The sequence below is a fragment of the Zophobas morio genome, unplaced genomic scaffold (genome assembly GCF_036711695.1).
Source record: "Zophobas morio isolate AGI-343-1 ecotype UQ-CSIRO unplaced genomic scaffold, CSIRO_AGI_Zmor_V1 ptg000040l, whole genome shotgun sequence".
Lineage (NCBI taxonomy): Eukaryota > Metazoa > Arthropoda > Insecta > Coleoptera > Tenebrionidae > Zophobas > Zophobas morio.
Window position 1 is genome coordinate 4,723,181 of NW_026972145.1, and position 12,593 is coordinate 4,735,773.

Consider the following 12,593-nt stretch of genomic DNA (forward strand, 5'->3'; position numbering starts at 1 on the left):
GTTGAAACAACATTTTTAATTTTTATTAACAATTAAAAATTATTCAACGACAGTTTTGCTGTGCTTAATATTTTCTTCAATCGCAAACTCATTTGATTTTTTAAAAGAAAATTGTCTTTCAATTCGGGTGGGTTTTCGGCTGAAGGGGGCTCTTCTTTGGGTGGAATGGGTGGAACCTTTTCAGACCCGGCTACTTTTTTGTCCATGTGTGCCCCTCTTGTATGATACGTTAACTTGGTGTTCGTTTTAGCTTCATATAGACAGTATTGACACTTGTACGATTTGTGCGTGTGTCGCGAAACCACGTGACAATTTAACGAAAATTTATATTTACTTTTAAACGGGCACTGCTCACACTTGTACCATTTGATATCTTTTTCGTCCACATGCTTCACACTGATGTGCTTTTTTAAACCGTGCTTTGTTTTGGATTTATAAGAACAATCTCCGCATTGAAACCACGTAATTTCGTCTTCATCTACGTGTTGAAGAGTCACGTGGTTATTTAAAGCTACTTTGGATTTACTTTTATAAGGGCACTTTTTGCATTTGTAGAAGGTCATATCTTCTTTCTTAATATCGTTTTCATTTAAACTTTTCAATGTGCACGGTTCACAGTTATACTGGTATGTATGTTTTTTTAAATTGTAATATAATCTTGTTTTATGTGCGGATTCTTCACAGGGGGCTTTAAAGTTGTCGTTCAAATTATTTTTAGTCTTGTGGCAAGAAGAAGTATGTTGGTGCCATGTCATCACAAAGTGGGATTCAAACGGACAGTTTCCACAAATGTACTTTCGGACGGAGTACTGTTGGGGGTTTTCTTTCTTCTGTTTTTGATTGCTGTGGTGTTTTCTAACGTGAAGTTTGAAAAGGAGTGTTAGATCGGTTTGGTAATTGCAATGTTTGCAGTAATAGGATTCAACGGAGTCTCTAGTACAGGTAAAATCTTGCGGAGAATTGTGTCGTTTGGCGTGGTTGTCCATAAGATAAACCCATGTCGTAACGTAAGGGCATAATCTACAACTTTGGACCTTTTTGGTTGTGAACGACATTTTCGGATCTGAAACAATTTATCTTCATTTCTGTTTCAGTATGCGAATGTGTATTGCGTATTTTATCACCTGTTCATGCTTTGTCTAGAAATTAATTCTATATCATTTTATAAACATAACCTCACAAATCACGTTTAAAGATGACATTTGCAACTGTCATTTAGACAGCGGCGGTTCGTGAGTAGGGGCTAAATACAACATTTATTATATTTGGTTGATTTTTATTAACTTTATTTTAAAGCAAATTAATGTGTTTAAGTTTGTGTGGGTTTCTGCCACATAGAAGCTGTCTGGAACCAGTCACTTTTTTGTGCAAGTGCACCTCTCTCGTGTGAATCATTAAATCAATGTGCGTTTTAACCACGTGCGAACAGTACTGGCACTTGTAGCATTTATTCATGTGTCGCGAAATCACGTGGCTGTCTAATAACGATTTGTATCTGCTTTTAAACGGGCACTGTTCGCATACATACGGCTTTTTAGCCATTTCTAATGAATGCATCACCTTGCAATGTCCTTTAAAACTGTTAAATAGCTTTGTTCTAAATACACATTTTTCACAGTTGTACCAATCTATTCCCTCATTCAAATGCTTCGCGATTTCTTGAGTTTGTTTGGTTGTTTTGGTTTGTTTTGGTTTGTTGTGGCAAGAAAAAGTATGTTGGGACCATGTCATCGAAAAGTGGGATTCAAACGGGCAGTTTCCACAAATGTACTTGCGGACGGAGTACTGTGGGGAATTTTCTTGTCGTGCTTTTTTAATACTGTGGTGTTTTCGAACATGAAGTCTGAAAAGAAGAGTCACGGTAGTTTGGTAATTGCAATCTTTACAATAGTATGATTCAACGGTGGCTTTTTCGCATGTAAAAATTTGCGGCGATTTGTGGCGTTGAATGTGGTTGACCATGAGGAAATACGATGTGGTGAAGTAGTGGCATAGTCCACACTTATGGACTTCTTTGGAGGAAGATTTCGTCAGAGCCTTGGAGTATTCTAGAAACGGCATTTTCGGTCCTGAAGCAAATTATTTTTGTTTTTGTTATATACATTGTGTAATTTTTAAACCTCTTTACCCTAAGTTTGTAAAACATAACCTCACAATTCACGTTTTAATACGTAAAGCTAAAGATGGCGCTTTGACACTTTAAACTGTCATTCGAACAGCGACGGTTCGTGGATTGGGGTTGAAACAAGATTTCTAATTTTTATTAACAATTAAATTTATTCACACTTTTGCTGTGGCTTAATATTTTCTTCAATCGCGAACTCATTTGATTTTTTAAAAGAAAATTGTCTTTTAATTCGGGTGGGGCATGCATCACCTTGCAATGTCCTTTCAAATTTGTCAATAGTTTTGTTTTAAATGAACATTTTTCACAGTAGTACCAAACTGTTCCTTGCTTCGCGACTTCCTGAATCTGTTTGGTTTTGTGGCAAGAAAAAGTATGTTGGTACCATGTCATCGAAAAGTGGGATTCAAACGGGCAGTTTCCACAAATGTACTTGCGGACGGAGTACTGTGGGGGATCTTCGTGCCGTTGCTTTTTAATACTGTGGTGTTTTCTAACATGAAGTATGAAAAGAAGAGTCACAGTAGTTTGGTAATTGCAATCTTTACAGTAGTAGGATTCAACGGTGGCCTTGTCACATGTAAAAATTCGTGGCCATTTGTGCCGTTTAAGGTGGCTGACCATGAGGAAATACCATGTGGTGAAGTAGGGGCATCGTCCACACTTGTGGATTTTTTTAGGGGAAGATTTCGTGTGAGCCTTGGAGTATACTAGAAACGGCATTTTCGATCCTGAAACAAATTATTTGTATTTTAGTTGTATACATTCTGTGATTTTTAACCTCTTTACCTCAAGTTTGTGAAACGTAACCTCACAATTCGCGTTTAAGATGTAAGGCTAGCGCTTTGACGTTTCGAGTTGACGTGTTGTCATACGGACAGCGGCGGTTCGTGAGTAGGGATTTAAAACAAGATTATATTATATCAAAATTTTTATTAATTATGCAATACAGGCACTTTTACTGTCGCTTAAAATCCTCTTCAATCGCAAATTGATTTGACTTTTTAAAACAACATTGTCTACACGACACTTTTCTTTATCCGCATGCTTCTTCTTTATATGTTTGTTCACCACCAGCTTCACTTTAGACTTGTACGAACAATATTTGCAATCATACCATTTAATGTGTTTTTCATCCGTGTGTCGGGCAACCACGTGGTAATTCAAAGAACCCTTATGTTTGCTCTTAAACGGGCACTGTTCGCATTCGTACCACTTGACATCTTTCCCGTCCAAATGCCGATAACTCACGTGCGTTTTCAGCCCGATTTTCGTCTTGGATCTGTACGAACAATTCCTGCATTCAAACCACTTAATCTCGTTTTCATCCAAATGGTTCGTGAGTATGTGGCTGCGTAAATGGGGTTTTTGTTTAGTTTTGTAGAGACACTTTTCGCATTTAAACCACTTCACGTCTCGCTCGTCCACGTGCTGTCTCATGTAATGCGTTTTTAAATTAAATTTAACTTTAGCTTTGAATGGGCATTTTTCGCAGCGGTACCAAATCCTATCGTCGTCGCTCAAGTGCTTGACGATCTTGTGGATCTTTAAGTACGACTTTGACGCGTATTTGCTGTCACATTGGTCACATTTATGCCACTGCAAACCTTTGCGTTCGAGTGCACGGTTTGCGTTTTTGCCACAGGAAAGAGTGTGTTGGAGCCACGTAAGTGAGAAGTGGGACTCAAAGGCGCAGTTTTCACAAATGTACGTTCGAGCGTAGTAATGTGGTGCATTTTCTTGCGGTTTGCTATGAATACTATGGTGGTTTCGGAGATGAAGCTTGAACATGAGCGTCAGGTCGCTTTCGAAATTGCAATCTTTGCAGCGATAGCGTTCAATAGTGGTGTTTTCACACACAAAATTTCGCCAGGATTTGTGTCGGTTAACGTGGCTTACCATGAGGAAAAACGATGTCGTGAAATAGGGGCACATGTTGCAGTTTTGGACTTTGGACGGTTTCGTGGGGACTAGTTCCTCGGAGTATTCCAGAAACGACATTTTGGGGCGTGAGAATATCTATTTCGGACTTGTTTACCCCTAAAAGTGGTCAATTTTGAATTTGTGACATAACCTCACATGTAACTGTCAAATGTCACCTAGCACAAGCAGTGGCGTACCGCTAATATTTTTTGCATAAAAAAATATACACGAATTAAAATTTACTTTAATTTATACAACAAAAGTCAAACAAAATCGTCTTCGTCCGTGCACTCCTTTGCCCCCACGTGGTACGAATTCACGTGCCTCCTCAAATTAGACCCGTGTTTCGCCCTATAGGGGCACCAGTCGCATTCGTACCATTTAACATCCTTTTTATCCAAATGTCGTGCGTTTATATGCAGTTTCAAATTAAAATTGCTTTTAGTCTTGAATTGGCACCGTTCACATTTGTACCATTTAACACTGTCTTCATCTAAATGCCGGACACTTATATGTCGATTCAAATTCGACTTACTTTTAGCTTTAAAATCGCACTGTTCGCACTCGAACAACTTCACGTCCTTCTCGTCCAAGTGACGCATGTTTATGTGACTTTTCAAATGGGTGTTAGTTTTAGCTTTGTACGGACACTCTTTGCATTCATACCATTTAATTTCTTGGTCGTTCATGTGGAAAGCAATCATGTGGCCTTTTAGCGTCTTCATTGTTTTAGCTTCATATGGACACATGACGCACGGGTAGCGTTTGACGTTGCTTTTGTCCGAGTGATGCTTGGTGGTGTGTGTTTTCAAAGTTGCTTTATATTTGGTTGTGTAGGGGCACTTGTCACACAAATACAGTTGGCAGGCTTGTTCGTTTAAATGCTGGCGCTTTATATGGCGGTGTAAGTGGCACTTTAGTTTGGCTTTGTAGGAGCATTTCGTACAACTGAACCAGGATATTTCGTCGTCTTTTAAATGTTTTGATATTTTGTGCATTTCTAAGCTGTATTTGAACTTGTATTTGCGCCCGCACTGGTCACAAATGCTCCAAGTGAAAGTTTTTAAGACGGATTTTTTTGACGTTTGGAGATTTTCCTTTTTTCCTCGACACGTTCGAGTGTGTTGGAACCACTTCATTGAAAAGTGGGTTTCGAAGCTGCATTTGCCACAAATGTATTTTCGTATGATGTATGGCGAATTTTGGTTTTTGAGAGCGTGGTCTTGTAAGTGACGTTTGAAAAAAATCGTCAGTTGTGTTCCGACGTTGCAGTTTTTGCAATAGAACGTTTCGATGTTGTTGGTTTCGCAGTTGAAACGTCCTACTGATGATGGAAAATATGGACTGGATTTGTCTTTTGCACACTTCAGGCCAAAATATTGTGAAGTGGACATTTGGTGTACCTAAACTGACTGACTGTTTTATTAGTTACGACAGCGACTATTCTCACCTAATACTTGTGTCGGGGCGTTTAAAAACTAATTTATTTAAGTGTAAATAGAAATATTTGAGGTTATGTTTATCTGTCATATAACCTTAAAAATGTGACAGTGGCGGCTCGTCAATGAAAAACTTTTTAAAATCAACTAATTTATTTTGCAGTCGCTACATTTAACAATCTCTTCATCCGCGCATTTATGTCGCTCTTTAACTCGATTTTCCCCGACTTATCTTCAACCGAATGTTGTTTTGCTACGTGTGCTTCCAAATTTGAAGCCCGTTGAGTCCTATATGGACACTTTTCGCACTCATACTTTTTCATTTTCAGCCCGACCACATGGTACCTGATGATGTGATCCTTCAAATCATAATTGTCCTTGGTTTTGTACGGACACACTTTACATTCGTACAATTTAACATCTCCATGACGTACAATGTTGTGTCTTTTAAAAACCGACTTATACTTAGTTCTAAGGGTGCACTGGTTGCATACGTACCACTCAATGCTCTGTTTATCACCACCACCGTCACTCATATGACGGGTAATCATGTGTCTATTTAAATTTGAACGTTGTTTGGCTCGGTATGGGCACTTTTCACATTCGTGCCAGTGAATGTCGTGCTCGTCCAAGTGTCGCGCGATTACATGGGTTTTTAGCGCCGATTTGCTTTTAGCTTTATGGGGGCACTCCTCACAGCGAAACCACTTGATTTTTTGGTGGTCTAGGTGGCGATTGATGTTGTGACTTTGCAAATTGAACAGGACTGTGGTTGTGTACGGACATAACTTGCATTCATACCATTTAATATTTGTGGTATCCACATGACGCACTTTTAAGTGGCTTGTTAAAGCCGACTTGTACTTGCTTTTGAAGGGACACTTCTTGCATTTGAACCATTTTGGGTTTTTATCGGTGTGTCGAATCCTGTTGTGTTTCATTACATTGTAGTTGAATTTGCTTATGTAGGGGCACTTTGTACATTCGTACCACTTGATGTCTTGGTGCTTCAAGTGACGCGAAATCGTGTGTTTCCTTAAGTTTGATTTGTACTTGGATATGTACGGACACTTGGTACATCTGTGTCTGTATAGCTCGCTTATTTTATTTTCATTCGCCAAACACAACGTTGTATGTTGAAGGTATTTCAACGAGAAGTTTGTTTCAAAGTTACAATCTTCACAAACGTACGTCTGAATTGTGTAGTTTTCGTTGTCACTTTTAGCGTGTCTGTGGTGCTTGAAGAGAAGAGTCAGGTCAGTTTGGAAGGTGCACCCTTTGCAAAAATAAGCCTCGATGGTGGAGTTTTCGCAGTCGAAACGTTTTTTGTCGCACATAATGCGACAGAAAATCGTTCAAAATGCAGAAATTGGAGTTACAATAACAACAAACTTGGAAAGATAACCTCAAAGTTGGGTGAACAGTGGTGGCTCGTGAGCTCGAGTTGTCAAATTAAGGTTAACCACAATTTGGTTATATTTTGTCTGTCGAGGTCTTTAACTCTTTCATTGTTAAGCAAGTAGTGATAAAAAAAACTAGTGCAATTTGCGACAATTTCGAGTTTTATTAAATTTCAAACTTGCAAAAACCTGTCATTTGATAGGTAGGAAACTGTTTTGCGGATTTATCAGTAACAGTAACACCAACTTGTAAAACAATGCTTTATTAACATTTAAATGTCTTTAATTTATTTTGCAGTCGCTACATTTAACAATCTCTTCATCCGCGCATTTATGTCGCTCTTCAACTCGGTTTTCCCCGACTTATCTTCAACCGAATGTTGTTTCACTACGTGTGCTTTCAGACTTGAAGCCTGTTGAGTCCTGTACGGACACTTTTCGCACTCATACTTTTTCATTTTCAGCCCGACCACATGGTGCCTGATGATGTGATCCTTCAAATCATAATTGTCCTTGGCTTTGTACGGACACACTTTACATTCGTACAATTTAACATCTCCATGACGTACAATGTTGTGTCTTTTAAAAACCGACTTATACTTAGTTCTAAGGGTGCACAGGTTGCATACGTACCACTCAATGCTCTGTTTATCACCACCACCGTCACTCATATGACGGGTAATCATGTGTTTTTTTAAATTCCAACGTTGTTTGGCTCGGTATGGGCACTTTTCACATTCGTGCCAGTGAATGTCGTTCTCGTCCAAGTGCCGCGCGATTACATGGGATTTTATCTCCCATTTGCTTTTAGCTTTATGGGGGCACTGCTCACAGCGAAACCACTTGATTTTTTGGTGGTCTAGGTGGCGATTGATGTTGTGATTTTCCAAGTTGAACAGGACTGTGGTTGTGTACGGACATAACTTGCATTCGTACCATTTAATATGTGTGGTATCCACATGACGCACTTTTAAGTGGCTTGTTAAAGCCGACTTGTACTTGCTTTTGAAGGGACACTTCTTGCATTTGAACCATTTTGGGTTTTCATCGGTGTGTCGGATACTCTTGTGTTTGATTACATTGTAGTTGGATTTGCTTATGTAGGGACACTTTGTACATTCGTACCACTTGATGTCTTGTTGCTTCAAGTGACGCGAAATCGTGTGTTTCTTTAAGTTTGATTTGTACTTGGATATGTACGGACACTTGGAACATCTATGTCTGAATAGCTCGCTTATTTTATTTTCATTCGCCAAACACAACGTTGTATGTTGAAGGTATTTCAACGAGAAGTTTGTTTCAAAGTTACAATCTTCACAAACGTACGTCTGAATTGTGTAGTTTTCGTTGTCACTTTTAGCGTGTCTGTGGTACTTGAAAAGAAGAGTCAGGTCACTTTGGAAGGTGCACCCTTTGCAAAAATAGGCCTCGATGGTGGAGTTTTCGCAGTCGAAACGTTTTTTGTCGCGCATAGTGCGACAGAAAACCGTTCAAAATGCAGAAATTGATTACAATAACAACAAACTTGGAAACATAACCTCAAAGTTGGGTGAGCAGTGGCGGGTCGTGAGCTCGCATTGTCAAATTAAATTTAACCACAATTTGGTTTTAATTTATCTGTCGAGGTCTTTAATTCTTTGTCAAGCAAGTAGTGATAAAGAACTGGTGCCATTTGCGACAATTTCGAGTTTTATTAAATTTCTAACTTGGAAAAAACCTGCCATTTGACAGGTAGGAATCTGTTTTACCGACTTAGCAGTAACAGTAGCACGTAGCACCAACTTGTAAAACAATACTTTATTAACATTTAAACGTTTTAAGCTAGATTTTCTTCTCATTCACATGCAACCTCTTCACGTGCCTTTTCAAATGCGACTTCTCCTTGGCTTTATAAGTGCACTTTTCGCACTGTGTGATTTTTCAAGTGTTTTTTTTTTTGTTTAGCTTTGTATGTGCACTGTTCACATTGGTACCACTTGATGTTTTGTTCATCCAGATGTCGAGCGATTTGGTGGATTTTTAAATTGCCTTTTTGTTTACCTTTGTATGCACACATCTCGCACTTGTATCACGTGACGGGGGTAGCGTTTAATATTGCTTTCGTCCGAGTGGTGCTTGGTGGAGTGTGTTTTCAAAGTTGCTTTATATTTGGTTGTGTATGGGCACTTGTCACACAAATACAGTTGGCAGGCTTGTTCGTTTAAATGCTGGCGCTTTATATGGCGGTGTAAGTGGCACTTTAGTTTGGCTTTGTAGGAGCATTTCGTACAACTGAACCACGAGATTTCGTCGTCTTTTAAATGTTTTGATATTTTGTGCATTTCTAAGCTGTATTTGAACTTGTATTTGCGCCCGCACTGGTCACAAATGCTCCAAGTGAAAGTTTTTAAGACGGATTTTTTTGATGTTTGGGGATTTTCCTTTTTTCCTCGACACGTTCGAGTGTGTTGGAACCACTTCATTGAAAAGTGGGTTTCGAAGCTGCATTTGCCACAAATGTATTTTCGTATGATGTAGGGCGAATTTTGGTTTTTGAGAGCGTGGTCTGCTAGGTGACGCTTGAAAAAAATCGTCAGTTGTGTTCCGATGTTGCAGTTTTTGCAATAGAAAGATTCGATGTTGTTGATTTCGCAGTTGAAACGTCCTACTGATGATGGAAAATATGGACTGGATTTGTCTTTTGCACACTTCGGGCCAAAATATTGTGAAGTGGACATTTGGTGTACCTAAACTGACTGACTGTTTTATTAGTTACGACAGCGACTATTCTCACCTAATACTTGTGTCGGGGCGCTTAAAAACGAATTTATTTAATTGTAAATAGAAATATTTGAGGTTATGTTTATCTGTCATATAACCTTAAAAGTGTGACAGTGGCGGCTCGTCAATGAAAAACTTTTTAAAAGCAAGTAATTTATTTTAAAGTCGCTACATTTAACAATTTCTTCATCCGCGCATTTATGTCGCTCTTCAACTCGATTTTCCCCGACTTATCTTCAACCGCGTGTTGTATCGCTACGTGTGCTTCCAGACTTGAAGCCCGTTGAGTCCTATATGGACAGTTTTCGCACTCATAGTTTTTCATTTTCAGCCCGATCACATGATGCCTGATGATGTGATTCCTCAAATCATAATTGTCCTTGGCTTTATACGGACACACTTTACATTTGTACCATTTAACATTTCCATGACGTACAATCATGTGTCTTTTAAAATTTGACTTATACTTAGTTCTAAGGGTGCACTGATTGCATACGTACCACTCAATGCTCTGTTTATCACCACAACAGTCACGACTGGCTATCATGTGACACTTTTCACATTCGTGACAGTGAATGTTGTGCTCGTTCAAGTGTCGCGAGATTATATGTGTTTTTAGCGTCGATTTGCTTTTAGCTTTATGGGGGCACTCCTCACAGCGAAACCACTTGATTTTTTGGTGGTCTAGGTGGCGATTAATGTTGTGACTTTGCAAGTTGAACAGGAGTGTGGTTTTGTAGGGACATAACTTGCACTCATACCATTTAATATTTGTGATATCCACATGACACACTTTGGAGTGTCTTGTTAAAGCCGACTTGTACTTGCTTTTGAAGGGACACTTTTTGCATTTGAACCATTTAGGGTTTTCATCGGTGTGTCGGATACTCTTGTGTTTGATTACGTTGTAGTTGGATTTGCTTATGTAGGGGCACTTTGTACATTCGTACCACTTGATGTGTTGCTGGCTCAAGTGGCGCGAAATCGTGTGTTTTTTCAAGTTTGATTTGTACTTGGATATGTACGGACACTTGGCACATCTGTGTCTGTATAGCTCGCTTATTTTATTTTCATTCGCCAAACACAAGGTTGTATGTTGAAGGTATTTCAACGAGAAGTTTGTTTCAAAGTTACAATCTTCGCAAACGTACGTCTGAATTATGTACTTTTCGTTGTCATTTTTAGCGTGTCTGTGGTGCTTGAAGAGAAGAGTCAAGTCAGTTTGGAAGGTGCACCCTTTGCAAAAATAAGCCTCGATGGTGGAGTTTTCGCAGTCGAAACGTTTTTTGTCGCACATATTGCAGTTATAATAACAAACTTGCAAACATAACCTCAAAGTTGGGTGAACAGTGGCGGCTCGTGAGCTCGAGTTGTCAAATTAAAGTTAACCACAATTTGGTTATATTTTGTCTGTCGAGGTTTTTAATTCTTTAATTGTTAAGCAAGTACTGATAAAAAAAACAAGTGGAATTTGCGACAATTCCGAGTTTTATTAAATTTCAAACTTGCAAAAGCCTGCCATTTGACAGGTAGGAATCTGTTTTACCGACTTATCAGTAACAGTAGCACCAACTTATAAAACAATACTTTATTAACATTTAAAGGTTTTAAGCTAGATTTTCTTATCATTCACATGCAACCTCTTCACGTGCCTTTTCAAATGCGACTTCTCCTTGGCTTTATAATTGCACTTTTCGCACTGAAACCACTTAATTTCCCTCTCGTCCAAGTGCCGCCGACTCGTGTGTCTTTTTAATTGTACCACAGTTTTGGTTTTGTACGGACACTCCTCACACTCAAACCAGTGATCTGAATGGTGGGCGTTAACGTGCTGCCGTAGCGCCGACTTATCTCTAGCTTTGTACGGACACTTCTCGCATTCAAACCATTTAACGTCGTTTCCAACCAAATGGTGGCCGTTAATGTGTCTCTTTAACTGATCGTTTCTTTTAGCTGTGTATGGACACCACTCACATTTAAACCATTTAATATCGTCTCCAACCAAGTGGTTAACGTTAACGTGTCTTTTTAGAAGACTTCCATCGGTACATTTGTACGGACATTTCGTGCACTCGTAGCATTTAACAGTGCGCCGTTGACCCAAATGGTGTGCTTTCACGTGCCTTTTTAAATTGTGATTGGACTTAGCGGTATATGGGCACTTGTCACACTCGTGTAATTTAATATTTTCATCCAAATGTCGTGCGTCTGTGTGGTTTTTCAAGTGGTTTTTTTGTTTAGCTTTGTATGGGCATTGTTCACATTGATACCATTTGATGTTTTGTTCATCCAGATGTCGAGCGATTTGGTGGATTTTTAAATTGCCTTTTTGTTTAGCTTTGTATGAACACTTCTCGCACTTGTACCACGTGACGGCCCCTTCGTCCAGATGTCGTGCGTTTACGTGTCTTTGTAGGTGAACTTTGTACCGAGCTTTGTATGGACATTTATCACAGAAGTGCTTTATTTTGTCGGATTGTACAATTTTGGGGATCTTGAGACAGTCTAGGGTGTGCTGGAGCCACTTCATTGCGAAGTGAGTGTCGAAGCTGCAATTTTCGCAAAAGTACTGTTGAATAACAGGGTTTTGGTTTGATGATTCGCTATGAAGTTGGACGTGTCGGCTGAAAACGAGAGTCAGATCAGTCTGGAAATTGCAGTCTTTGCAGCGATAATCCTCGATTTTGGAGTTTTCGCAGTTGAAACGTGGCAACGTTGAGTGGTGTCGTTTTACGTGGTCCACCATGAGAAAAACCGACGTAGTAAAATAGGGGCACAGCTCACAATTCTGGATTTTTTCTTGGCGGGGTTTCACATCGGAGAATTCCAGAATCGACATTCTGGTGCCTGAGGTCGCTTCTAATACACTTAATATCAACAAATTTTCGTTAAAAATGATCAATTTTTGTTTTTATTGATAATAATTTATATAACCTCAAACTTTGA

The 12,593-nt window shown here is 39.2% G+C and overlaps 9 protein-coding genes across 11 annotated transcripts; all 9 read right to left on the reverse strand.

Moving 5' to 3' along the window:
* Positions 1-8: 8 nt before the first annotated feature.
* LOC135140688 (zinc finger protein 142-like) lies at positions 9-3,000 on the reverse strand. Of its 3 annotated transcripts, none has more exons than XM_064071332.1 (4): positions 2,915-3,000; positions 2,129-2,856; positions 1,125-2,069; positions 9-1,063 (listed from the first exon to the last, which is right to left on the reverse strand). In XM_064071332.1, the coding sequence occupies exon 4, from the start codon at positions 1,053-1,055 to the stop codon at positions 33-35; it is 1,023 nt and encodes a 340-aa protein (XP_063927402.1). In that variant the 5' UTR covers positions 1,056-1,063; positions 1,125-2,069; positions 2,129-2,856; positions 2,915-3,000; the 3' UTR covers positions 9-32. The 3 variants fall into 3 exon arrangements, with proteins under 3 accessions (XP_063927402.1, XP_063927404.1, XP_063927403.1); XM_064071334.1 differs by having other exon boundaries at positions 9-1,077; XM_064071333.1 differs by having other exon boundaries at positions 2,121-2,856.
* On the reverse strand, positions 1,291-2,061 carry LOC135140329 (zinc finger protein 462-like). Its single transcript, XM_064070821.1, has one exon. The coding sequence runs from the start codon at positions 2,059-2,061 to the stop codon at positions 1,291-1,293; it is 771 nt and encodes a 256-aa protein (XP_063926891.1).
* Positions 2,374-4,126, reverse strand: LOC135140330 (zinc finger protein 142-like). The gene is made up of 3 exons (XM_064070822.1): positions 3,088-4,126; positions 2,442-2,856; positions 2,374-2,377 (listed from the first exon to the last, which is right to left on the reverse strand). Exons 1-3 carry the CDS (start codon positions 4,124-4,126, stop codon positions 2,374-2,376), a joined length of 1,458 nt encoding a protein of 485 aa, XP_063926892.1.
* A 148-nt stretch (positions 4,127-4,274) lies between these two features.
* Positions 4,275-9,739, reverse strand: LOC135140683 (zinc finger X-chromosomal protein-like). Its single transcript, XM_064071326.1, has 3 exons — positions 9,661-9,739; positions 5,499-9,613; positions 4,275-5,451 (listed from the first exon to the last, which is right to left on the reverse strand). Exon 2 carries the CDS (start codon positions 8,357-8,359, stop codon positions 7,175-7,177), a length of 1,185 nt encoding a protein of 394 aa, XP_063927396.1. The 5' UTR covers positions 8,360-9,613; positions 9,661-9,739; the 3' UTR covers positions 4,275-5,451; positions 5,499-7,174.
* LOC135140331 (zinc finger Y-chromosomal protein-like) lies at positions 4,312-5,442 on the reverse strand. The gene has a single exon (XM_064070823.1). The coding sequence runs from the start codon at positions 5,440-5,442 to the stop codon at positions 4,312-4,314; it is 1,131 nt and encodes a 376-aa protein (XP_063926893.1).
* LOC135140332 (zinc finger Y-chromosomal protein-like) lies at positions 5,640-6,824 on the reverse strand. The gene has a single exon (XM_064070824.1). The coding sequence runs from the start codon at positions 6,822-6,824 to the stop codon at positions 5,640-5,642; it is 1,185 nt and encodes a 394-aa protein (XP_063926894.1).
* Positions 8,924-9,604, reverse strand: LOC135140333 (gastrula zinc finger protein xFG20-1-like). The gene has a single exon (XM_064070825.1). It carries the CDS (start codon positions 9,602-9,604, stop codon positions 8,924-8,926), a length of 681 nt encoding a protein of 226 aa, XP_063926895.1.
* A 62-nt stretch (positions 9,740-9,801) lies between the features above and the next one.
* On the reverse strand, positions 9,802-10,944 carry LOC135140334 (zinc finger Y-chromosomal protein-like). The gene has a single exon (XM_064070826.1). The coding sequence runs from the start codon at positions 10,942-10,944 to the stop codon at positions 9,802-9,804; it is 1,143 nt and encodes a 380-aa protein (XP_063926896.1).
* A 276-nt stretch (positions 10,945-11,220) lies between these two features.
* On the reverse strand, positions 11,221-12,495 carry LOC135140682 (zinc finger protein 64-like). Its single transcript, XM_064071325.1, has one exon. The coding sequence runs from the start codon at positions 12,484-12,486 to the stop codon at positions 11,260-11,262; it is 1,227 nt and encodes a 408-aa protein (XP_063927395.1). The 5' UTR covers positions 12,487-12,495; the 3' UTR covers positions 11,221-11,259.
* Positions 12,496-12,593: the final 98 nt, after the last annotated feature.

Excerpts from the sequence above, each read along its gene's own strand:
- LOC135140334 (XM_064070826.1), bottom strand. The coding sequence starts at position 10,944 with ATGTGCGACAAAAAACGTTTCGACTGCGAAAACTCCACCATCGAGGCT.
- LOC135140333 (XM_064070825.1), bottom strand. The coding sequence starts at position 9,604 with ATGTCCACTTCACAATATTTTGGCCCGAAGTGTGCAAAAGACAAATCC.
- LOC135140331 (XM_064070823.1), bottom strand. The coding sequence starts at position 5,442 with ATGTCCACTTCACAATATTTTGGCCTGAAGTGTGCAAAAGACAAATCC.
- LOC135140688 (XM_064071332.1), bottom strand. The coding sequence starts at position 1,055 with ATGTCGTTCACAACCAAAAAGGTCCAAAGTTGTAGATTATGCCCTTAC.
- LOC135140330 (XM_064070822.1), bottom strand. The coding sequence starts at position 4,126 with ATGTCGTTTCTGGAATACTCCGAGGAACTAGTCCCCACGAAACCGTCC. Across the intron at positions 2,857-3,087 it reads GAAGAGGATTTTAAGCGACA|GATCGAAAATGCCGTTTCTA; the intron begins GTAAAAGTGCCT and ends AATTTGTTTCAG.
- LOC135140332 (XM_064070824.1), bottom strand. The coding sequence starts at position 6,824 with ATGTGCGACAAAAAACGTTTCGACTGCGAAAACTCCACCATCGAGGCT.
- LOC135140682 (XM_064071325.1), bottom strand. The coding sequence starts at position 12,486 with ATGTCGATTCTGGAATTCTCCGATGTGAAACCCCGCCAAGAAAAAATC.
- LOC135140329 (XM_064070821.1), bottom strand. The coding sequence starts at position 2,061 with ATGCCGTTTCTAGAATACTCCAAGGCTCTGACGAAATCTTCCTCCAAA.
- LOC135140683 (XM_064071326.1), bottom strand. The coding sequence starts at position 8,359 with ATGCGCGACAAAAAACGTTTCGACTGCGAAAACTCCACCATCGAGGCC.